The following is a 17090-nucleotide window of genomic DNA, read 5'->3' as shown; positions in this document are numbered from 1 at the left end:
CACCACTCAAACTTATCCGTCTACTAATGTCATTCCACGCCACTGACAGCTCGGAACATACCACCTAGTCGAGCAGCTCGCCTTCTTTCTCCCAGATACCTTTGGGACATTTTTGTAGCGCTACCCTTTTGTCGAAAATCACCCAGAACAAATCAAGCGGCTTTTCTTTGGATTTTTTCAGTTCTTGAATCACGTTATCCTGATGAGGGTCGCATACACTGGAACCATGCTCTATTTGGGGTCTTTTGCTTTTGATGAAGTCTTCTTGAATTTCACCATCATCATAGCATCTGGATATCGTGGCATATAGAATTTCTTTCAATTCATCTCCCATACCCATGTTAAAAGTTAAATGTCGTCATCGCCTTCAGATATGAGAACAACCACACTTATTCGGACTGAGGAAGTTACGGTATAACATGATACGTGACTTTCACGTGACCATCAGAATGTATACGCGGGGAACGTAACGCCACGTTCAAGGCCAGCAGGCCTGGCGAGACTGGCAGATCGAACCAGCTCTTCACCGCGGGTACAGCGCATGTGCCGCGAGCAGAGAAAGCGAAAGTGCAGCTCTGCATTCCAATGAAGGACTTGGTGAAGTAGGCCGGAGCACAGGATGACACTGTTACAACACTAATACGACCTGCTGAACAATATGACCGCTGCTTCGCGCTTCATTCCGATAAATCCCTAGATTTGGCGGGTCTCTGGATTATTTAAGTTGATCACCTGATCAAGTACTCGATATCTTACTGTGTAAATTATATAGTCTCACACCATATGTTTCCCTTTTATTAATCTGCCTGAAATTAGATATGACTACGAAATTCAAAATACTGCAACACATTAGTACCGCACAGCAGGGGTCTCCAACCTCCAGCCCGCGGACCAGATTCAGCTCGTGTAACATAACCGGGCCCAACAGAAAAAAAAAAAAAAAAAAGAAAAGAAAAGAAACAGATTAATGGTACACATAAAGCTAATGAACATAAATATATCTTTCACTAAATGAAACTCGATGTTATATCGAGGAAAACTGCAACTCTACGGCAAAGGAACTTACTTGTAGCCGGAGCATCTTTGACGACCAAGGCTACGTAAGGACTAATGTAACGTCATTTCCGTCACGCATTTTGTCGCGTTACGTCACACAACATTTTCGGATGACCCTCAGCCGTAAGACATGACACTTTACGTTGCGCTTCAGAAAGAAAAAAAAGCTATTTTACTTATTTTGAACTGCGTCTTATTGCTTCAAAGCTTTCAACGAAATGCACAGAATGTTTTCTACAAACACAGCTATCACAGGCAATTAGTTGTATAGTTTTCCATAGTCTGTCATACAATCCCGCGGGCGATAAGCTAGAAACTCTGGAATACCAGCTGAAACTTCAACTTCCTTGCACTTTCTGTTCTTTCAACTGTGAGTGGTTGCAAAATATTTTAAAATTGTTTTTCATTGATTTATTTTAACCCTACACCTTCTGCACAGTAATTTCTATCTTGCCAGGGAGAAATTCGGTAAAAAGCATCACGAGACTTAAATTGTTATAACATCGGTCATTATTAAGCTGCAGGAGTATTTTTATATGATTACAAGCTGCACAGTCGGACTCTAAATTGCCATTACTGGTATCTTAGATCATTTCAAATACTACCTACCGAAAATATAGATATGGATATGAAAAAAAAAACTCTTAACATAACATTAACCGAGCGAGTTAGCCTGCGCTTAGGGTCGCGTAGCTGTGAGCTTGCATTCGGAAGATAGTAGGTTCAAATTCCACTGCCGGCAGTCCTGGTTTTCTGTGGTTTTCACACTAGGCAAATGCTGGGGTTGTACCTTAATTATGCCGCGGCCACTACCTTCCCAATCCTATCCCTTGTGTTCATGGTGTGGAAACTACGAAAAACCGTCTTCAGGGCTGCCGACAGTGGGATTTGAACCTACTATCTTCCGAATGCAAGCTCACAGCTACATGCCCCAAACCACGTGGGCACTCGCGCTATTATTATTAATATTTCTTTCTTTATTTATTTCTCCGTTAGGGTCTTCTAGAGACCACGTGACAATTTCAGTGCTTCATACTTTGTTGTTCCTTCTTCCTCCTCCAATTCTCCTCCATCTGCTCTCTATGCCTCCTTTTCCTCTCCTCGAAGCATTTTGAACCTGTTTTCTTTCCCTCCCGACATTAGAATCCTTCCATTTTTAACATTTTCTTTATAAAAATCTCTCTCTCTGTTGCTTCTTCTTCCCTTAAGTTGTTTCTTTCTAAATCTCTCTTGACTTCATGAATCCAGGTTGGTGTTGACTTCTTGTTCCAAGGATATTTGAAGATCTGTTTGGTTGTCATCCATTCGGTATAAATGTCCAAAAAGTATCAAACGCCTCTTCCTCATTGTTTCTGTTATGTTTTCTATGTTCCGGTATATTTCATCATTACTTCTTGATTTCCAGAGTTCTGCAGTTCTTAGCGGGCCGAGTATTTTCCGTATAGTTTTTCTTTTCGGTACTTCTAATTTATTCAGCTTGTAATTCTGCACTGGACATTTACTTGCGTATAAGCATTCCGGTTTGACTACTGTGTTGTAGTGTTGTATTTTGACGTTTTTAGATAAACACTTTATGTTGTATACATTCCTAGTTATACCGTATGTTCTTTCCTTCTGGTGTATCCTTTGTTCTACAGTGGATTTTTCAAACCACTTTCTTGAATTGTTTCCCCTAAATATTGGAATTTCTTTAACTTCCTTATTCGACCAATTTCTGTAATTAGAAATTCTGGAACATGTTTTATATTTGTCATAAATTGGTTTCTTCTTCAGAAATTATATTTCTTCCAAGAGATTGACTTGTATTACTGCAGTTTTCAGGTTATTATTATTATTATTATTATTATTATTATTATTATTATTAATATTATTATTATTATTACCGAGCTCGATAGCTGCAGTCGCTTAAGTGCGGCCAGTATCCAGTAATCGGGAGATAGTGGGTTCGAGTCCCACTGTCGGCAGCCCTGAAGATGGTTTTCCGTGGTTTCCCATTTTCACACCAGGCAAATGCCGGGGTTGTAACTTAATTAAGGCCACGGCCGCTTCCTTCCAATTCCTAGGCCTTTCCTATCCCATCGTCGCCATAAGACATATCTGTGTCGGTGCGACGTAAAGCAAATAGAAAAAAAAATTATTATTATTATTATTGTTATTATTATTAGTTTTTCTTCTTCTCTTCCCAATATCTCTTCATCCGTTCGCTGTGTTCCTTTTTACGTTGTTGACTCCATACCGTATTTAGTCGGCTGGGCTTTACAGAAAATTTGTGTTTGTGAATTAAGATTCTGAATTTTATTCTATCTTGAATGGTTCATTCATTAATGCCAATTTAGGTCTTCACCGATTTCTTTTAACCAATTATTGTAATTTTTCATTGATAAGGTTAAGTTTAAAATGTTCTTTGTGAGCCTCTTTTTATCCATTCTGTATAAGTGACCGTAAAATTGTATTCGTCGTTTCTTGTTGATATCTGTGATTTTTTTTTCTGTAACTTTATAGATTTAATGTGATTTCTTTTTCATCCAAATTCCATTTTCGCATTTTGGTTGTAAAATTTTCCTGAGGATTTCTTTTCTTGTTTTTCGATCATCTTTATTATTATTATTATTATTATTATTATTATTATTATTATTATTATTATTATTATTATTAATTATTATTATTTAGATGTTTATGAACATATCCAAAGTAAATGCCATGGTATTTTTATCGACATGAGTGTTGTCAGGTATGAAGTATGTGGTAATAGTTTTCAGTTGCTACTCGTTCGTTCCAGCACAGCTCTCTGGCCAAGGAATGAACCCAGCCATATTAGCCTCGATTTGTTCATCAAAGCTTGCTGATAGCTCCAGAGCGCCTCATAACGGTCGTGTATGTAACGAGCTCCACGTTGCACTCAATGTTCATCCTATTGTAACACTGTTATTGGCACCAGTTGTAGTATATGTGGAGTGATCTGGTGGACGCTGCATATCTACCACTTCAACATCAAAGAGACGAACGTGAGTCTGTACGCGTTAACCGTCCCTGTGGAATTCGCATCCATTCCGAGGTCCTAAAATTCGGATTCGAGTCTTGATGGTTCTGGTTTAAGGGGAAGTGGATCACTGATAAGTGTTGGCCAGTTCAGCCTCCTCTGAAAGAGGTAGTCAGATTTGTAAAGGACAGAAAAGAGCCTGTCCGTCACTCCATATCGTACGATGTCTGCTTGGAGAAAATCTCTAGTGACACATTTGGTGTTTACCAGATAAAATTAATTAAAAGCCAGCCATAGGTCGCTTTTAAATAACTATTCTTTGTTGAAATGACGCATGGCTTTTAGTGCCGGGAGTGTCCGATGACATGTTCGGCCCGCCAGATGCAGGTCTTTTGATCTGACACCCGTAGGTGACCTGCGCGTTGTGACGAGGATGAAATGATGAAGATGGCACATACACCCAGCCCCCGTGCTAGCGAAATTAACCAATGATGGTTAAAATTCCCGACCCTGACGGGAATCGAACCCGGAACCCCTGTGACCAAAGGCCAGCACGCTAACCATTTATCCATGGTGAGAAGAACAATAATGATATTCGCGATGCAAGAGACGAGTATGAGCTAGACTTTTGAAAATAAAAACCATGTCTGAATAGTAAATATGTTACGAGTGTTTATAAGATGTAAATAAATATACGTGTAATGGTTAAAACACAATTCTATATGTGTGTGCCTCTGCAGACATATGCTCGAAAATTGAAATTTTCTGTATTGTTCTCCTGACCGTAAATGAATTGAAAGCTACTATAATAATTATATCAGACTGCAGTCAGCCGTGATGTCACAGATGGTCATCACAGAATGATAAGTAGTTTGGGAGTTAAACGTAGCGTATATTATTGAATTGGGAAACAGATGGCGCACGTATCAGTACGAGCAGATGGGGCATTAAATAATTATTATATCAGAGCCTAGCAGTCCCCGCGCTGAAGATATAGAATTTGAACACTGTTGGTAAAAGTCCAATAACAACGTATATTTAGAATCAACGTCTCTGTCACGGTTCATCTCTCCTTGTCCTCTACAGCATGACAACAGTGCGCAGTATATTCTCTGTGAAATGTCCCAGACGTACTACAGTAAAATACCTTTTGCTCTAGAGCGATCAATATATCAATCAATACTGATCTGCATTTAGGGCAGTCGCCCAGGTGGCAGATTCCCTATCTGTTGCTTTCCTAGCCTTTTCTTAAATGATTTCAATGACAATGGAAATTTATTGAACATCTCCCTTGGTAAGTTATTCCAATCCCTAACTCCCCTTCCTATAAATGAATATTTTCCCCAATTTGTCCTCTTGTATTCCAACTTTACCTTCATATGGTGATCTTTCCTACTTTTAAAGACGCCACTCAAACTTATTCATCTACTAATGTCATTCCACGCCATTTCTCCGCTGACAGCTCGGAACATACCACTTGGTCGAGCAGTCGGAAAACCTCTAGGGCAGTGTTCTGGAGCGTGAGACTTGGCGTCGGGGGATACAACGGGAAAAGAGGACCAGTACCTCTTCCAGGCGGCCTCAGCTGCTGTGGTAAGCAGGGGCCTAGTACGGGAATGATAATATTGGAAGGGATAAGCAACGAAGAGGGAAGGAAGCGACTGTGGCCTTAAGTTAGGGCATTTGCCTGGAGGAGAAGTGGGAAACCACTTCGAGGATGGCTGAGGAGGGAATCGAACCCCCCCCCCTCTACTCGGTTGACCTCCCGACGCTGAGTGGACCCCGTCCAGTCCTCGTACCACTTTTCAAATTTCGTGGCAGAGCCAGGAATCGAACCCGGACTTCCAGGGGTGGCAGCCAATCACATTAACCACTACACCACAGAGGCGGTTTCACACAACTGTACCACGCTAAATATAGAATGAGTGTAAGGTAATGCTTGGTTGAGATCATTTTATGTAGTTAATAATAATAATAATAATAATAATAATAATAATAATAATAATAATAATAATAATAATAATAATACAAATTTGGCAGCAGGAATTATCTCGTATACGGATTGTCGTTTGGTACACAGGGAAGTAATTTCGTCATCCCGCTGAAACTCGGAAGTTTCTCCAGATTGTGAAAAAGAATATCATTATGATTACAGAGAGCATCATTGAACAGTCTATTTCTGTTATCCTTCACCGCATCTGAAGAATAGTACCAATATCGTAAGAGAACAAAAAACAAAAATGTATTGTATTGTTTCAACTAGGGCTGATTGATGTGCTAGTGAAAGGGCAACTTCCCTAAGAGGGAAGCAACACCATTTATATACTGTATTTTCTGTTTATTATTATTATTATTATTATTATTATTATTATTATTATTATTATTATTATTATTATTATTTATTATGAAAAATTAACTGGACAAGGAACCGCTTAGGGAAAGAATTCGGTAACTTGAAATGCCTATCAAACGTCGCGCACGATCTACAACAAAAAATGCCTTTCCCAAAACACCAAGAAACGGTTCTGAAGTCAGTAGTTAAGTATGAAGCCGAAAAGCTGTCCCCAGTTACCAATTAAGAACTCCTCGAAGAATTGGGAAAAGAAGAGGGCAGAATCAGTGGAGGAATCGTAGGATCCAATTACAAGAATGGCATCCACCAAAGAAGATCCAATAAGGAAGTCTATAAAAAACAGAGAAAATTACGGATAGGATCCGCAAAAGACCTTCAAATGCTACCAGTCAAACCCGAAGACGCCTTTAACATAGATATCTTCCGAAAGAAAAAAAATAGTGACGAACGGGCTAAACCAAGGCGAACAACCGAAAACAAGACATGGTGTCCCTTGGACAGAGGACCGCAAGCTGGCCCACTCGAAAACAATGGGATCAAAAGAATGCAAAATTCACTGCCGAATGTAATGACAACGTGTTGCTCGATGGCCCCAGCAAATAAATAAATAAATAAATAAATAAATAAATAAATAAATAAATAAATAAATAAATAAATAAATTTGGCCTTTCTCCAATTTATTAGGGGTGGCATTGAATGCGGAGTTTTTCCCAGTATTACTGCCGGATGCCCTTCTTGACGCTAACCCTATGTGTAGAGATGTATTCCCTATTACGTGTTTCTGTGTTGCTTAGTAGTGTGGTGTGTTGGGTGTACACAAACAGCCAATCTCCGAGCCACAGAAATCAAACACGGTTAACATTAGGCAGTAAATAAAAAGAATAAGAAAAAGAAGGAGAAACTATTGTCATGTATACGTCCCGTAATAAATAGGACTGTGTCATTAAACACCCGAAGTGTTAGCCTAGGTCTAAGCATGTCTATTCCACTGTTCACGTGCAACAGGTTAAAAACGAGACATCTAGCGGAGTCTTCAGCGTTACATTCCACGAATCATATTTCAAACTATCCGCCCTCTCCGGGATTATTTAACGCTATAGACATGCAAACTGTGACGTACTGATTAGATTCTGCGTGGCAACACAGAATCAATATGTGTAGTTCATCATAACGCTATACTTCCTGCTTCCGTATTTGGTACGCATCGCCAGACGTGCGACAGGGACGCCATATTGTTTATCGATAAGTCCCGTTACGCGCGCGCAATCCCCCTCTACTACACAGCTGTGGTGGCGGTCTGGAAACTGAGCCCCCTGCCCTGAAACTTCTTCAGTCAATAACAAGCGAGCAACAAGAGAACTTCTACCAATATTGTAGTCGGTCTTGCCTCAACATTATTCACACACAATCCATGAGCTGCTGGCAGCAAAATGGCGTTCTTTGGCTCAATGATGAAGGAATTTATGGAAGATCCATTCTTCAAGTGAGTAAGAAACCATACGTGTTGTTGCTTTCTAGAGTAACTCAAAAAGAATTGTCAGCTCAATAACAAAATATCATTAAGTAAAAGAAAATGTCTCAAAAATTATTCGGTGTTCCATAACCTCTAAATCATTGACTAGGTTAGAATACATTACTCAGTTCTTGAGTTTCTTTTATTTGACGCAAGAGATAAGCTATATCATATAAAATACTGAACTGTCATGTTATTCTTCGTGACTGTGACTGGTGTCAAATTAAAAAAAAGGAAATACATGTCTTCAAGCAGTTCTGTGAAAACATACCTTCGAAAAGTAAACGCATGTTATTGAGAAACAATCGTGAGACATAAAAAAGGAAACGAAGTTGTGTTTCAGTAACTCAATATTCAGTCAGCAATAATGCTATTTTTATGTTGCGTTCTATTTATAATTCTCTCATTAACATAAAGCGAAGGCTATATTTGAAGGAGTTTTAAACAAATTTTCTCTTGTCTTGTTTATTTTAATTGTATTATTATTAATTATATACAGTTGTATCACCACACACTTTATTAAAACACTTGTTTTCTTTTTCTTATTTTACAGTTGATGTCAACAGGGCTACATTTTAAACTCATTTTAACCAATTTTGACGACACACTTATGTGAAATTAAATTTAAATTTTAACACTGATGATGGACCTTAGTGTCCGAAAACCGGTTATGTTTTAATAAAGTGTGTGCTGATACGACTGTATATAATTAATAATAATAATAAAATTAACTACATCAGCACTGCTAATAAGAAATGGCTTTGATATATTATAATGATTATAATTAGTTTATTTTAGGTAACGATAGCATATGCCTGATGATAATGATTTAATTACGGTATATAGAATGCTTTTGTAATTCTGTAATTTTCTAGTTCATTTATTTAATATTAATCGAAGCTCATGAGCTTTGTTTACATTTGAATGAAAACCGTAACAGTAGTTAGTAGGACGTGAAGCAATTATTATTATTATTATTATTATTATTATTATTATTATTATTATTATTATTATTATTATTATTACATTTGAATGACGATTCAATTTAAGGCTCATTTGATATGTAGGTCATCATCATTGCTATTACCACCGGGTGAGTTGGCCGTGCGGTTGGTGTCGCACAGCTGTGAGCTTGCATCTGGAAGATGCTGGGTTCGAACCCCACTGTTGGCAGCCCTGAAGATAGTTTCCATGGTTTCCCATTTTCACACCAGGCAAATGCTGGGGCTGTACCTTAATTAAGGCAACGGTCGATTCCTTCCGACTCCCAGCCCTTTCCTGTCCCATCGTCGCCATAAGACCTATCCCTTTCGGTGCGGCGTAAAGCAAATTGCAATAATAATAATAATAATAATAATAATAATAATAATAATAATAATAATACCGTAGAAGGAAGTGGGAAGATCTCCATCTAACATAGGGTAGTATAGAGTGATCACAGGGCCATAAGCTGAGTTTTGTTCTACTTCCACCCTAGGAGCTCTCAATTTGGGAGCCTAGATGAACATAAGGCCCCTAACTCCTTGTGCCAGGCTCCTCACTTTCATCAATCCTATCCGACCTCCCTTGGTCAACTCTTGCCTTTTCCGACCCCGATGCTATTACGTAAGGAAGCCTATGGAGTCTCATTTTCACGCCCTTCGTGGCCATTGCCTTTCTTTGGGCGATACCTTCTTTTTTCGAAATGTCGGTACCCTTCCACTTTTTCCCTCTGATTATTGTTATATAGATTATGGTTGCCCAATTGTACTTCCTCTTAAAACAATAATCTCCGTGGTTTCCTATTTTCACACCAGGCAAATGCTGGGGCTGTGCCTTAATTAAGGCCACGGCTGCTTCCTTCCCATTCCTAGGCCTCTCCTATCCCATCGTCGCCATAAGACCTATCTGTGTCGGTGCGACGTAAAACAAATAGCAAAAAAACAATAATCACCACCACATACCGAGTTAGTTGGCTTCGCAGTTTGGGTCACGGAGCTGTGAGCGGGTTCGAACCTCACTGTCAGCAGCCCTAAACATGGTTTTCTGTGGTTTACGATTTTCTCTCCAAGCAAATGCTGGTGTTGAACCTTAATTTATTAAGGCCACGGTTACTACCTTCACAGTCCTAGCCCTCTCCTTAAGACTTATTTATTTGGTATGACGTAAAACAATAGCAATACTGCAAGGTTTAGTGTTTTTCGTCATATTTTCCGGAGCCCACTCCCCGAATCCTCTCACTAACTATTCTTTTTTCCCTTTTTTTCTTCCAATCAATTGTCGACCATGTGACTCTTACCTTGTGCTAGGCCTCCTTCGGACAACTCTTGCTACCGTATTAAGTTTGCGGGGCACAGGAAATCTTTCTTTTTACGCCTATGTCGCTTCTCACCCATATCTTCATTATTCAATGGGGTGTGACCACTTCTACCCACCGTCGGTAAGCGATTTCCTACCATCTTTGCTTTTCATCGCACCGACATAGAGAGGTCTTATGGCGACGATGGGATAGGAAATTCCTAGGAGTGAGAAGGAAGCGTCCGTCGCCTTAATTAAGGTACGGCCCCAGCATTTTCCTGATGTGAAAATTGGAAACCACGGAAAACCCTCTTCAGGGTTCGAACCCACTCCGACTGTATTAGGTTGCGAGGCCTAAGCGTCTTTCATTTTCACGCCCTTCGTGGCCATTGTCTTTCTTTGGCCGATACCTTCATTTTTCGAAGTGTCGGATCACTTCCATTTTTTCTCTGATTAGTGTTATATAGAGGACGGTTGTCTAGTTGTACTTCCTCTTAGAACAATAATCACCGCCGCCGCCTAGGCATCACTAAAGAGGCGTACTACGGAAATGAGGAGTGAGGTAGTTTTGCAGTTGCTATCCCTTGCATTAATAACGACCATCAGAGAATCGTCCTATGTTGAGCAGAGACAGAAAGACCTTAATGCAGGCACGTTAATCTTGTTATGTTTATCCCGTAGTCTTAGCATCGTAATATAAAACTTGTTTGTATGTGTCGCTCTGATCCTAAGTAGTTTCACACTGCATGTCTCTCATTTCCCATAAAGTCCAGCGCTCGCGTTATGTTATGGCCTGTTATGGCTGTATCAGCAAAGCTCCAGATCTGCAAGACAGGTCACTCTCTGTTCTGCTGGCGTTGGTGTTGCTCCGCGCAAATTAAAAATAGGCTCACTGGAGTTTCACTCCCTTTGCGAGTTGATGGTAGGAGTACCTTCGTGATATATTTATGAATTACAACCGAAATAATAATAATAATAATAATAATAATAATAATAATAATAATAATAATAATAATAAACACCGAGCTCGATAGCTGCAGTCGCTTAAGTGCGACCAGTATCCAGTATTCGGTAGATGGTGGGTTCTAACCCCACTGTCGGCAATCCTGAAGATGGTTTTCCGTAGGTTCCCATTTTCACACCAGGCCACAGCCGCTTCCTTCCAACCCCTAGCTGTTTCCTGTCCTATCGTCACCATAAGACCTATCTGTGTCAGTGCGATGTAAAGCAACTTATAATAATAATAATAATAATAATAATAATAATAATAATAATAATAATAATAATAATAATAATAGCAGTAGCTTCCGAGGGCGAAGGCTGCGGGGTACAGAACTAACCAGTGTATCTTTCTTAGTACCAAGGTTACAAATTGTGGAAGTCTTTACCCTCCGCTCATCCAAGGCTTCGCTTCTTTTTACTTAACCCCCTCCCCGTGGGTGCGAATGGTAGATTAACACCCATGGTATCCCCTGCCTGTCGTAAGAGGCGACTAAAAGGGGCCCCATGGTGTCATAACTTGGGAGCGTGGGTTGGTGAACCACGGGGCTTTAGCTGAGGCCTGGCATTCCTTCCACTTACTTGTGCCAGACTCCTCACTTTCATCTCTGCTATCCGACCTCCCTTGGTCAACTCTTCTTCTTTTCCGACCCCGACGGCATTAGGTTGCGAATCCTAGGGAGTCTTTCATTTTCACGCCCTTGTCTTTCTTTGGCGGATACCGTCACTTTTTAGTGTCGGATCGCTTGCTATTTTTCCTCTCTGATTAGTGTTGTATAGAGGATGGTTGCCAAGTTGTACTTCCTCTTAAAACAATAATCACCACCACCACTTTGGAATTCAGTTGTAAGAAAATAATGAAGGAACGAGCGAGCGGGTTATGCGGGTCTGACTGCGTAGCTGTGAACTTGAATTAGGAAGATGGTGGATTCGAACTCAACCACCGACAGATCTGAAGATGATTTTCCGTCTGTTTCCTATTTTCACACCAGCTAAATGCTGGAACGGTGCCTTTAATTAAGGCCCCGGCCGCTTCTTTTTTTTTTTTTTTTCAGTTGAACTTCCTCTTAAAACAACCCCCCACTATGTAGCTCTGTCATGTCCCATCGTTGCCGAAAGCCTAATCTGAGTTACTGTAACATTGAACCACTATGGAAAAAATAATGAAGGTATCTGCTAAAAGCTATCAAAGGCGTGAAAATCAAAAGATCCCTTGTCTTTGAAGATGTAATTCTGTCGAGTTTTGAGATAACAAAACTTGACCAAAAGGGATCACATAGGAAAGATAATAGTGAGAAAATTGGCCCAAGTAAGTGAAAGCAATTTCAAATTCAGATAGAAGCCCCGTGGTCACCATTATACTCTCGCCAACTGAGAGTCCCTGGGGAGTCACCCTATTAGTTGTCTCGTATGACAGGCGGAGGTTTAATTCTGTCCATTACCGACATATATTTCCCTTTCTTTAACCGATACCTTCATCATCCCCAAAAGTCTGAACTCTTAGTCTTTCTCCTGGGATTAAATGTATTTCAAGGAATTGATATTCCTGATGCTTTTCTTCTCTTAAAACAACGGCCACCGCCAAACCAAGGAAAGGCTGTAGAGGTTGGCTACGGACGTAGCCCAGTTTTACAGAGAGCAATCAAAGTAACTGATGCCACATTTTATGAATGAATCCACTAGCTTGTATTTAATTGCCGTTACGAGATTGTATCCAAAGACAGAGCCAGGCAGTGTAGGTCGCTGAACTTACAAACTTAATTATTTTCCGATGTCACAATCTCAATTAGAACGTACACGTTTAGTGCTCGTATACACACGAGATGAGCGAACACCCCGCTGTGCAACAAGTCTTTAAATAGGAGGCTTTGCTAACGACTGATGATGTAGGGAGACTTTAATGGGCCATGCCAGATATACTATCCAGGGTATTATATATCTAAACGTTCGTAGGCTAACAACCGTTCGGGAATGATTTATGGGATCAAAACAAGAAAAAATGTCCCTACAAATACATGTCATACAATGCTTTGGTACTGAGGTGCAGGCTTTGCACTTGGCCACTACCATCCTGACCGTCGTCCGTTTGGTTCACCGACGTAACGTCCGACTCGTTGGCTGAACGGTCAGCGTACTGGCCTTCGGTTCAGAAGATCCCGGGTTCGATTCCCGGCCGGGTCGGGGATTTTAACCTTAATTGGTTCATTCCTACGGCACGGGGGCTGGGTGTATGTGTTGTCTTCATCCTCATCACGACGCGCAGGTCACCTACGGGAGTCAAATAGAAAGACCTGCACCTGGCGAGCCGAACCCGTCCTGGGATATCCCGGCACTAAAAGCCATACGACATTTCATTAGCGACATAACACGGTTGAAAATATTCATGGTACGATTGTCGTTAATCATCAGCTGCGCAATATGATTCAACTGATCGATCATGTATGCTACCGCTGAATGGACCTCCTTGAGTTGCACGCTGCCTGTACTGCACTGCCCCTAGCAGTTCGCCCCGCCCCACTGTGGATGGGGGTAGTAGAATAACTCCCACGGTATCCCCTGCCTATCGTAAGATGCGATTAAAAGGGCCCCAGAGGGTCTTAACTTGGGAGCGTGGGTTGTAACCATGGGGCCCTTGGCTGAGTCTTGGCATTGCTGCCAATTACTTGTACCGGGCTCCTCTCTTTCATCTATTCTATCCGACCTCCCTTGGTCAACTCTTGTTCTTTTCTGACCCCGACGGTATTACAGCACTCGAGGCCCAGGGAGTCTTTGATTTTCACGTCCTTCGTGACCCTTGTCTTCTTTGGCCGATACGTTCAGTTTTCGAAGTGTCGGATCCCTTCCATTATTTCTCCCTGATTAGTATTGTATAGAGGATGGTTGTCTAGTTGTACTTCCTCTTAAAACAATAATCACCACCACCACCAGTTTGCCCCGTCATGTGGTTCATGCATGATGGGGCTTCAGCGTTCTTCAGTTTACATGTAAGCCGGGTTTTGGACGATGCCTTCCCACAACGATGGGATCGGGCGTCGAGGCTCAGTGATTGGCCTACTCGGTCTCCTGACCTTAATCCACTGGACTTTTATCAGCAGGGACACGGTGTCGTTAGAACCACTGAGTTGCTTTAGCCATTGCAAATCTTTGAACACATTCCGTGAAACAGATGAAAAATCTGAAACATATTTTTCATCATATAGGTGCTTCTACTGTAAAGTTTGCGTTACTTTGCACTTGTGTTCAATCATTGCACATTCGAGAGTTAATTGTCTTACAACAATGCTATTTTAACTAGTGCTAACGCACTTTGCGACAACAGAAACATGCACAGAAGCGTGATAACTCGTGATATCAGTAAGTGTACTGCAAAGTGTGTTGAGGTCTCGGCCACAGGTTTCGATGTAGAATACGTACCACTTGATGGGTAATCTTGAAGACAAGTATCTAGTCAGTGCGGGTTCGGCATTTTATTGCTGACTTTTTTTTATTCGTTCCAAACAAATTTACATATCTTCAAGACAAACTCGATAAACAATTTTGGCAATATCCTCGATAACGCCGGGCACGCTTTTGAGGTCCACTCTGTCTTTTAGGGCCCCTGTAGGTGGAGGCGGTAGAATAACACCAACGGTATCCCAGTCCTGTCGGAAGAGACGACTAAAAGGGGCCCCAGAAGCTGTCATCTTGATAGCGTGTGTTGGCGACCATGGGGCCCTCAGCTGAGTCCTTCATTGCTTCCACTTACTTGTGTCAGGCTGCTCGCTTTCATCTATCCTATTCGACCTCTTTTGGTCAATTCTTGTTCTTTTCCAACCCCGACGGTATTAAACCACATGAGGCCTAAGGAGTCTGATTTTCACTCCCCTCGTGGCCTTTGCCTTTTTGTGGCCCATACCATAATTTTTCGAAGTGTCGGATCCCTTCCCTTTCTTTTCTCTGATTAGTGTTGTGTAGAGGATAGTTGCCTAGTTGTACTTCCTCTTAAAACAATAATCACCACCACCGGCTTTCTTGTTGCTAGATACAATGGCGCTTTCCCTTCACAATGAGATATTGAACACTGTTGTTGCACGTGCTGTCTAGAAATTATTTCGATGTTTATACGCTCATGTTTTAAGAACACTTACCTGTCTACGTACGGTTCCAAAACTATGGTCATATTCTACGTGAAAATAAATGAGCATACGTTACGTGAAGGAGGAATGACTATTCCACTTCTTGTAATATCTCCACTATGACACCCCATTAAGTGTTGTACGCCAACCGCGGTACATATAACACTATAATTGTTTGTTGCAATGGATTATAGTGTGTGGTATTCTCCTACTTATACTGTATATCAACTGAACGTTCATTCCATTTCTTTTAAATATGGATTCTAGAGGACCCGGGTTGCTCCATAGAGCATTTTATAAAGATGTCCAGTGACTTTTTTTTTATATGAAATTGCTCCATGCGTTACCCAGGTACCTTTTTAATGTTTACTTTTAGGATTTATGAATGAATACCTACAACCTGTTTTCCAGTCAATGACCGGGTCAGGGATGGAATGAATGAAGCCCCCAACTTGCGGCGAGGATAGGAATTGTGCCGGCTGTCGAAGCCTGTCGCACTCCTCTGGGGCAATGATTAAAGACTGACAGATGAAATGAAATGATATTGGAGTGTTGCTGGAATGAAAGATGACAGGGAAAACCGGAGTACCCGGAGGAAAACCTGTCCCGCCTCTGCTTTGTCCAGCACAAATATCACATGGAGTGACGGGGATTTGAACCACGGAACCCAGCGGTGAGAGGCCGGTGTGCTGCCGCCTGAGCCACGGGTGCTTTGTACTTTTAGGATTTATGTTACCTGTAAATTATATGTAACAAGTTTAGTTGAGAGTTGCTCTGGAACAAACACACATACATCCATAATCTTGGACATTTACTTTTTCAGTCCCTTTTCACCTCCAATGCCGATGGAGACTTAAACGGCATCCGGAGTGTCACTATGCATCTCAACGACCCCGAAAACTATGGATTCAGTACTAATATACGTCGTTTTCGATTAATTCTACATGTCACTCCCTCCCCACTCCACCCTTAAGAGGTGCTAGGGGTGTCGTACCCGGACAGTATTTCCCTCCAGATAGTATTAAGTCAAATGTGTACAAGTTTGGTTTAGTTTAAACTGCCGGTTTGCCTATACACATCTGCCATTTGTAATCGTTTAATTTAAACTGCCGGTTTGCCTATACACATCTGCCATTTGTAATCGTTTAATTTAAACTGCCGGTTTGCCTATACACATCTGCCATTTGTAATCATTTAATTTAAACTGCCGGTTTGTCTATACACGTCTGTCATTTGTAATCATTTAATTTAAACTGCCGGTTTGCCTATACACATCTGCCATTTGTAATCATTTTATTTAAACTGCCGGTTTGCCTATACACATCTGCCATTTGTAATCATTTAATTTAAACTGCCGGTTTGCCTATACACATCTGTCATTTGTAATCATTTAATTTAAACTGCCGGTTTGCCTATACACACCTGCCATTTGCATTTAATTTAAACTGCCGGTTTGCCTATACACATCTGCCATTTGTAATCATTTAATTTAAACTGCCGGTTTGCCTATACACATCTGCCATTTGTAATCATTTAATTTAAACTGCCGGTTTGCCTATACACGTCTGTCATTTGTAATCATTTAATTTAAACTGCCGGTTTGCCTATACACGTCTGTCATTTGTAATCGTTTAGCTTCACCGATATCAATTTATTAAAAAAATTTATGAAAACTTTAGCCATTCTATCCGGTCGATTTCCTTCATGTTTTAACTGAAAGGTATCCATGCACAGATTTGTCATCAGGTACTATAAATCACTTAACTTCCGCCTTCCTCAAATTATTTGATTTTCAAT

The 17090-nt window shown here is 40.8% G+C and overlaps 1 protein-coding gene across 1 annotated transcript in view; it reads left to right on the top strand.

The window, feature by feature from the left end:
- Positions 1-7748: 7748 nt before the first annotated feature.
- The window catches only part of kat-60L1 (katanin p60-like 1), a 59228-nt gene continuing 49886 nt past the window's right edge, over positions 7749-17090 (top strand). The window contains exon 1 of the mRNA XM_068230063.1: positions 7749-7872. Within this exon, the coding sequence (XP_068086164.1) occupies positions 7820-7872 (53 nt within the window). The 5' untranslated portion in view covers positions 7749-7819. The remainder of the gene's footprint in view (positions 7873-17090) is intronic.

Source organism: Anabrus simplex, chromosome 13, assembly GCF_040414725.1.
Source record: "Anabrus simplex isolate iqAnaSimp1 chromosome 13, ASM4041472v1, whole genome shotgun sequence".
Classification (NCBI taxonomy): Eukaryota; Metazoa; Arthropoda; class Insecta; order Orthoptera; family Tettigoniidae; genus Anabrus; species Anabrus simplex.
Note: the sequence above shows the minus strand (reverse complement) of the source record. Positions and strands in the feature narration are given on the sequence as shown.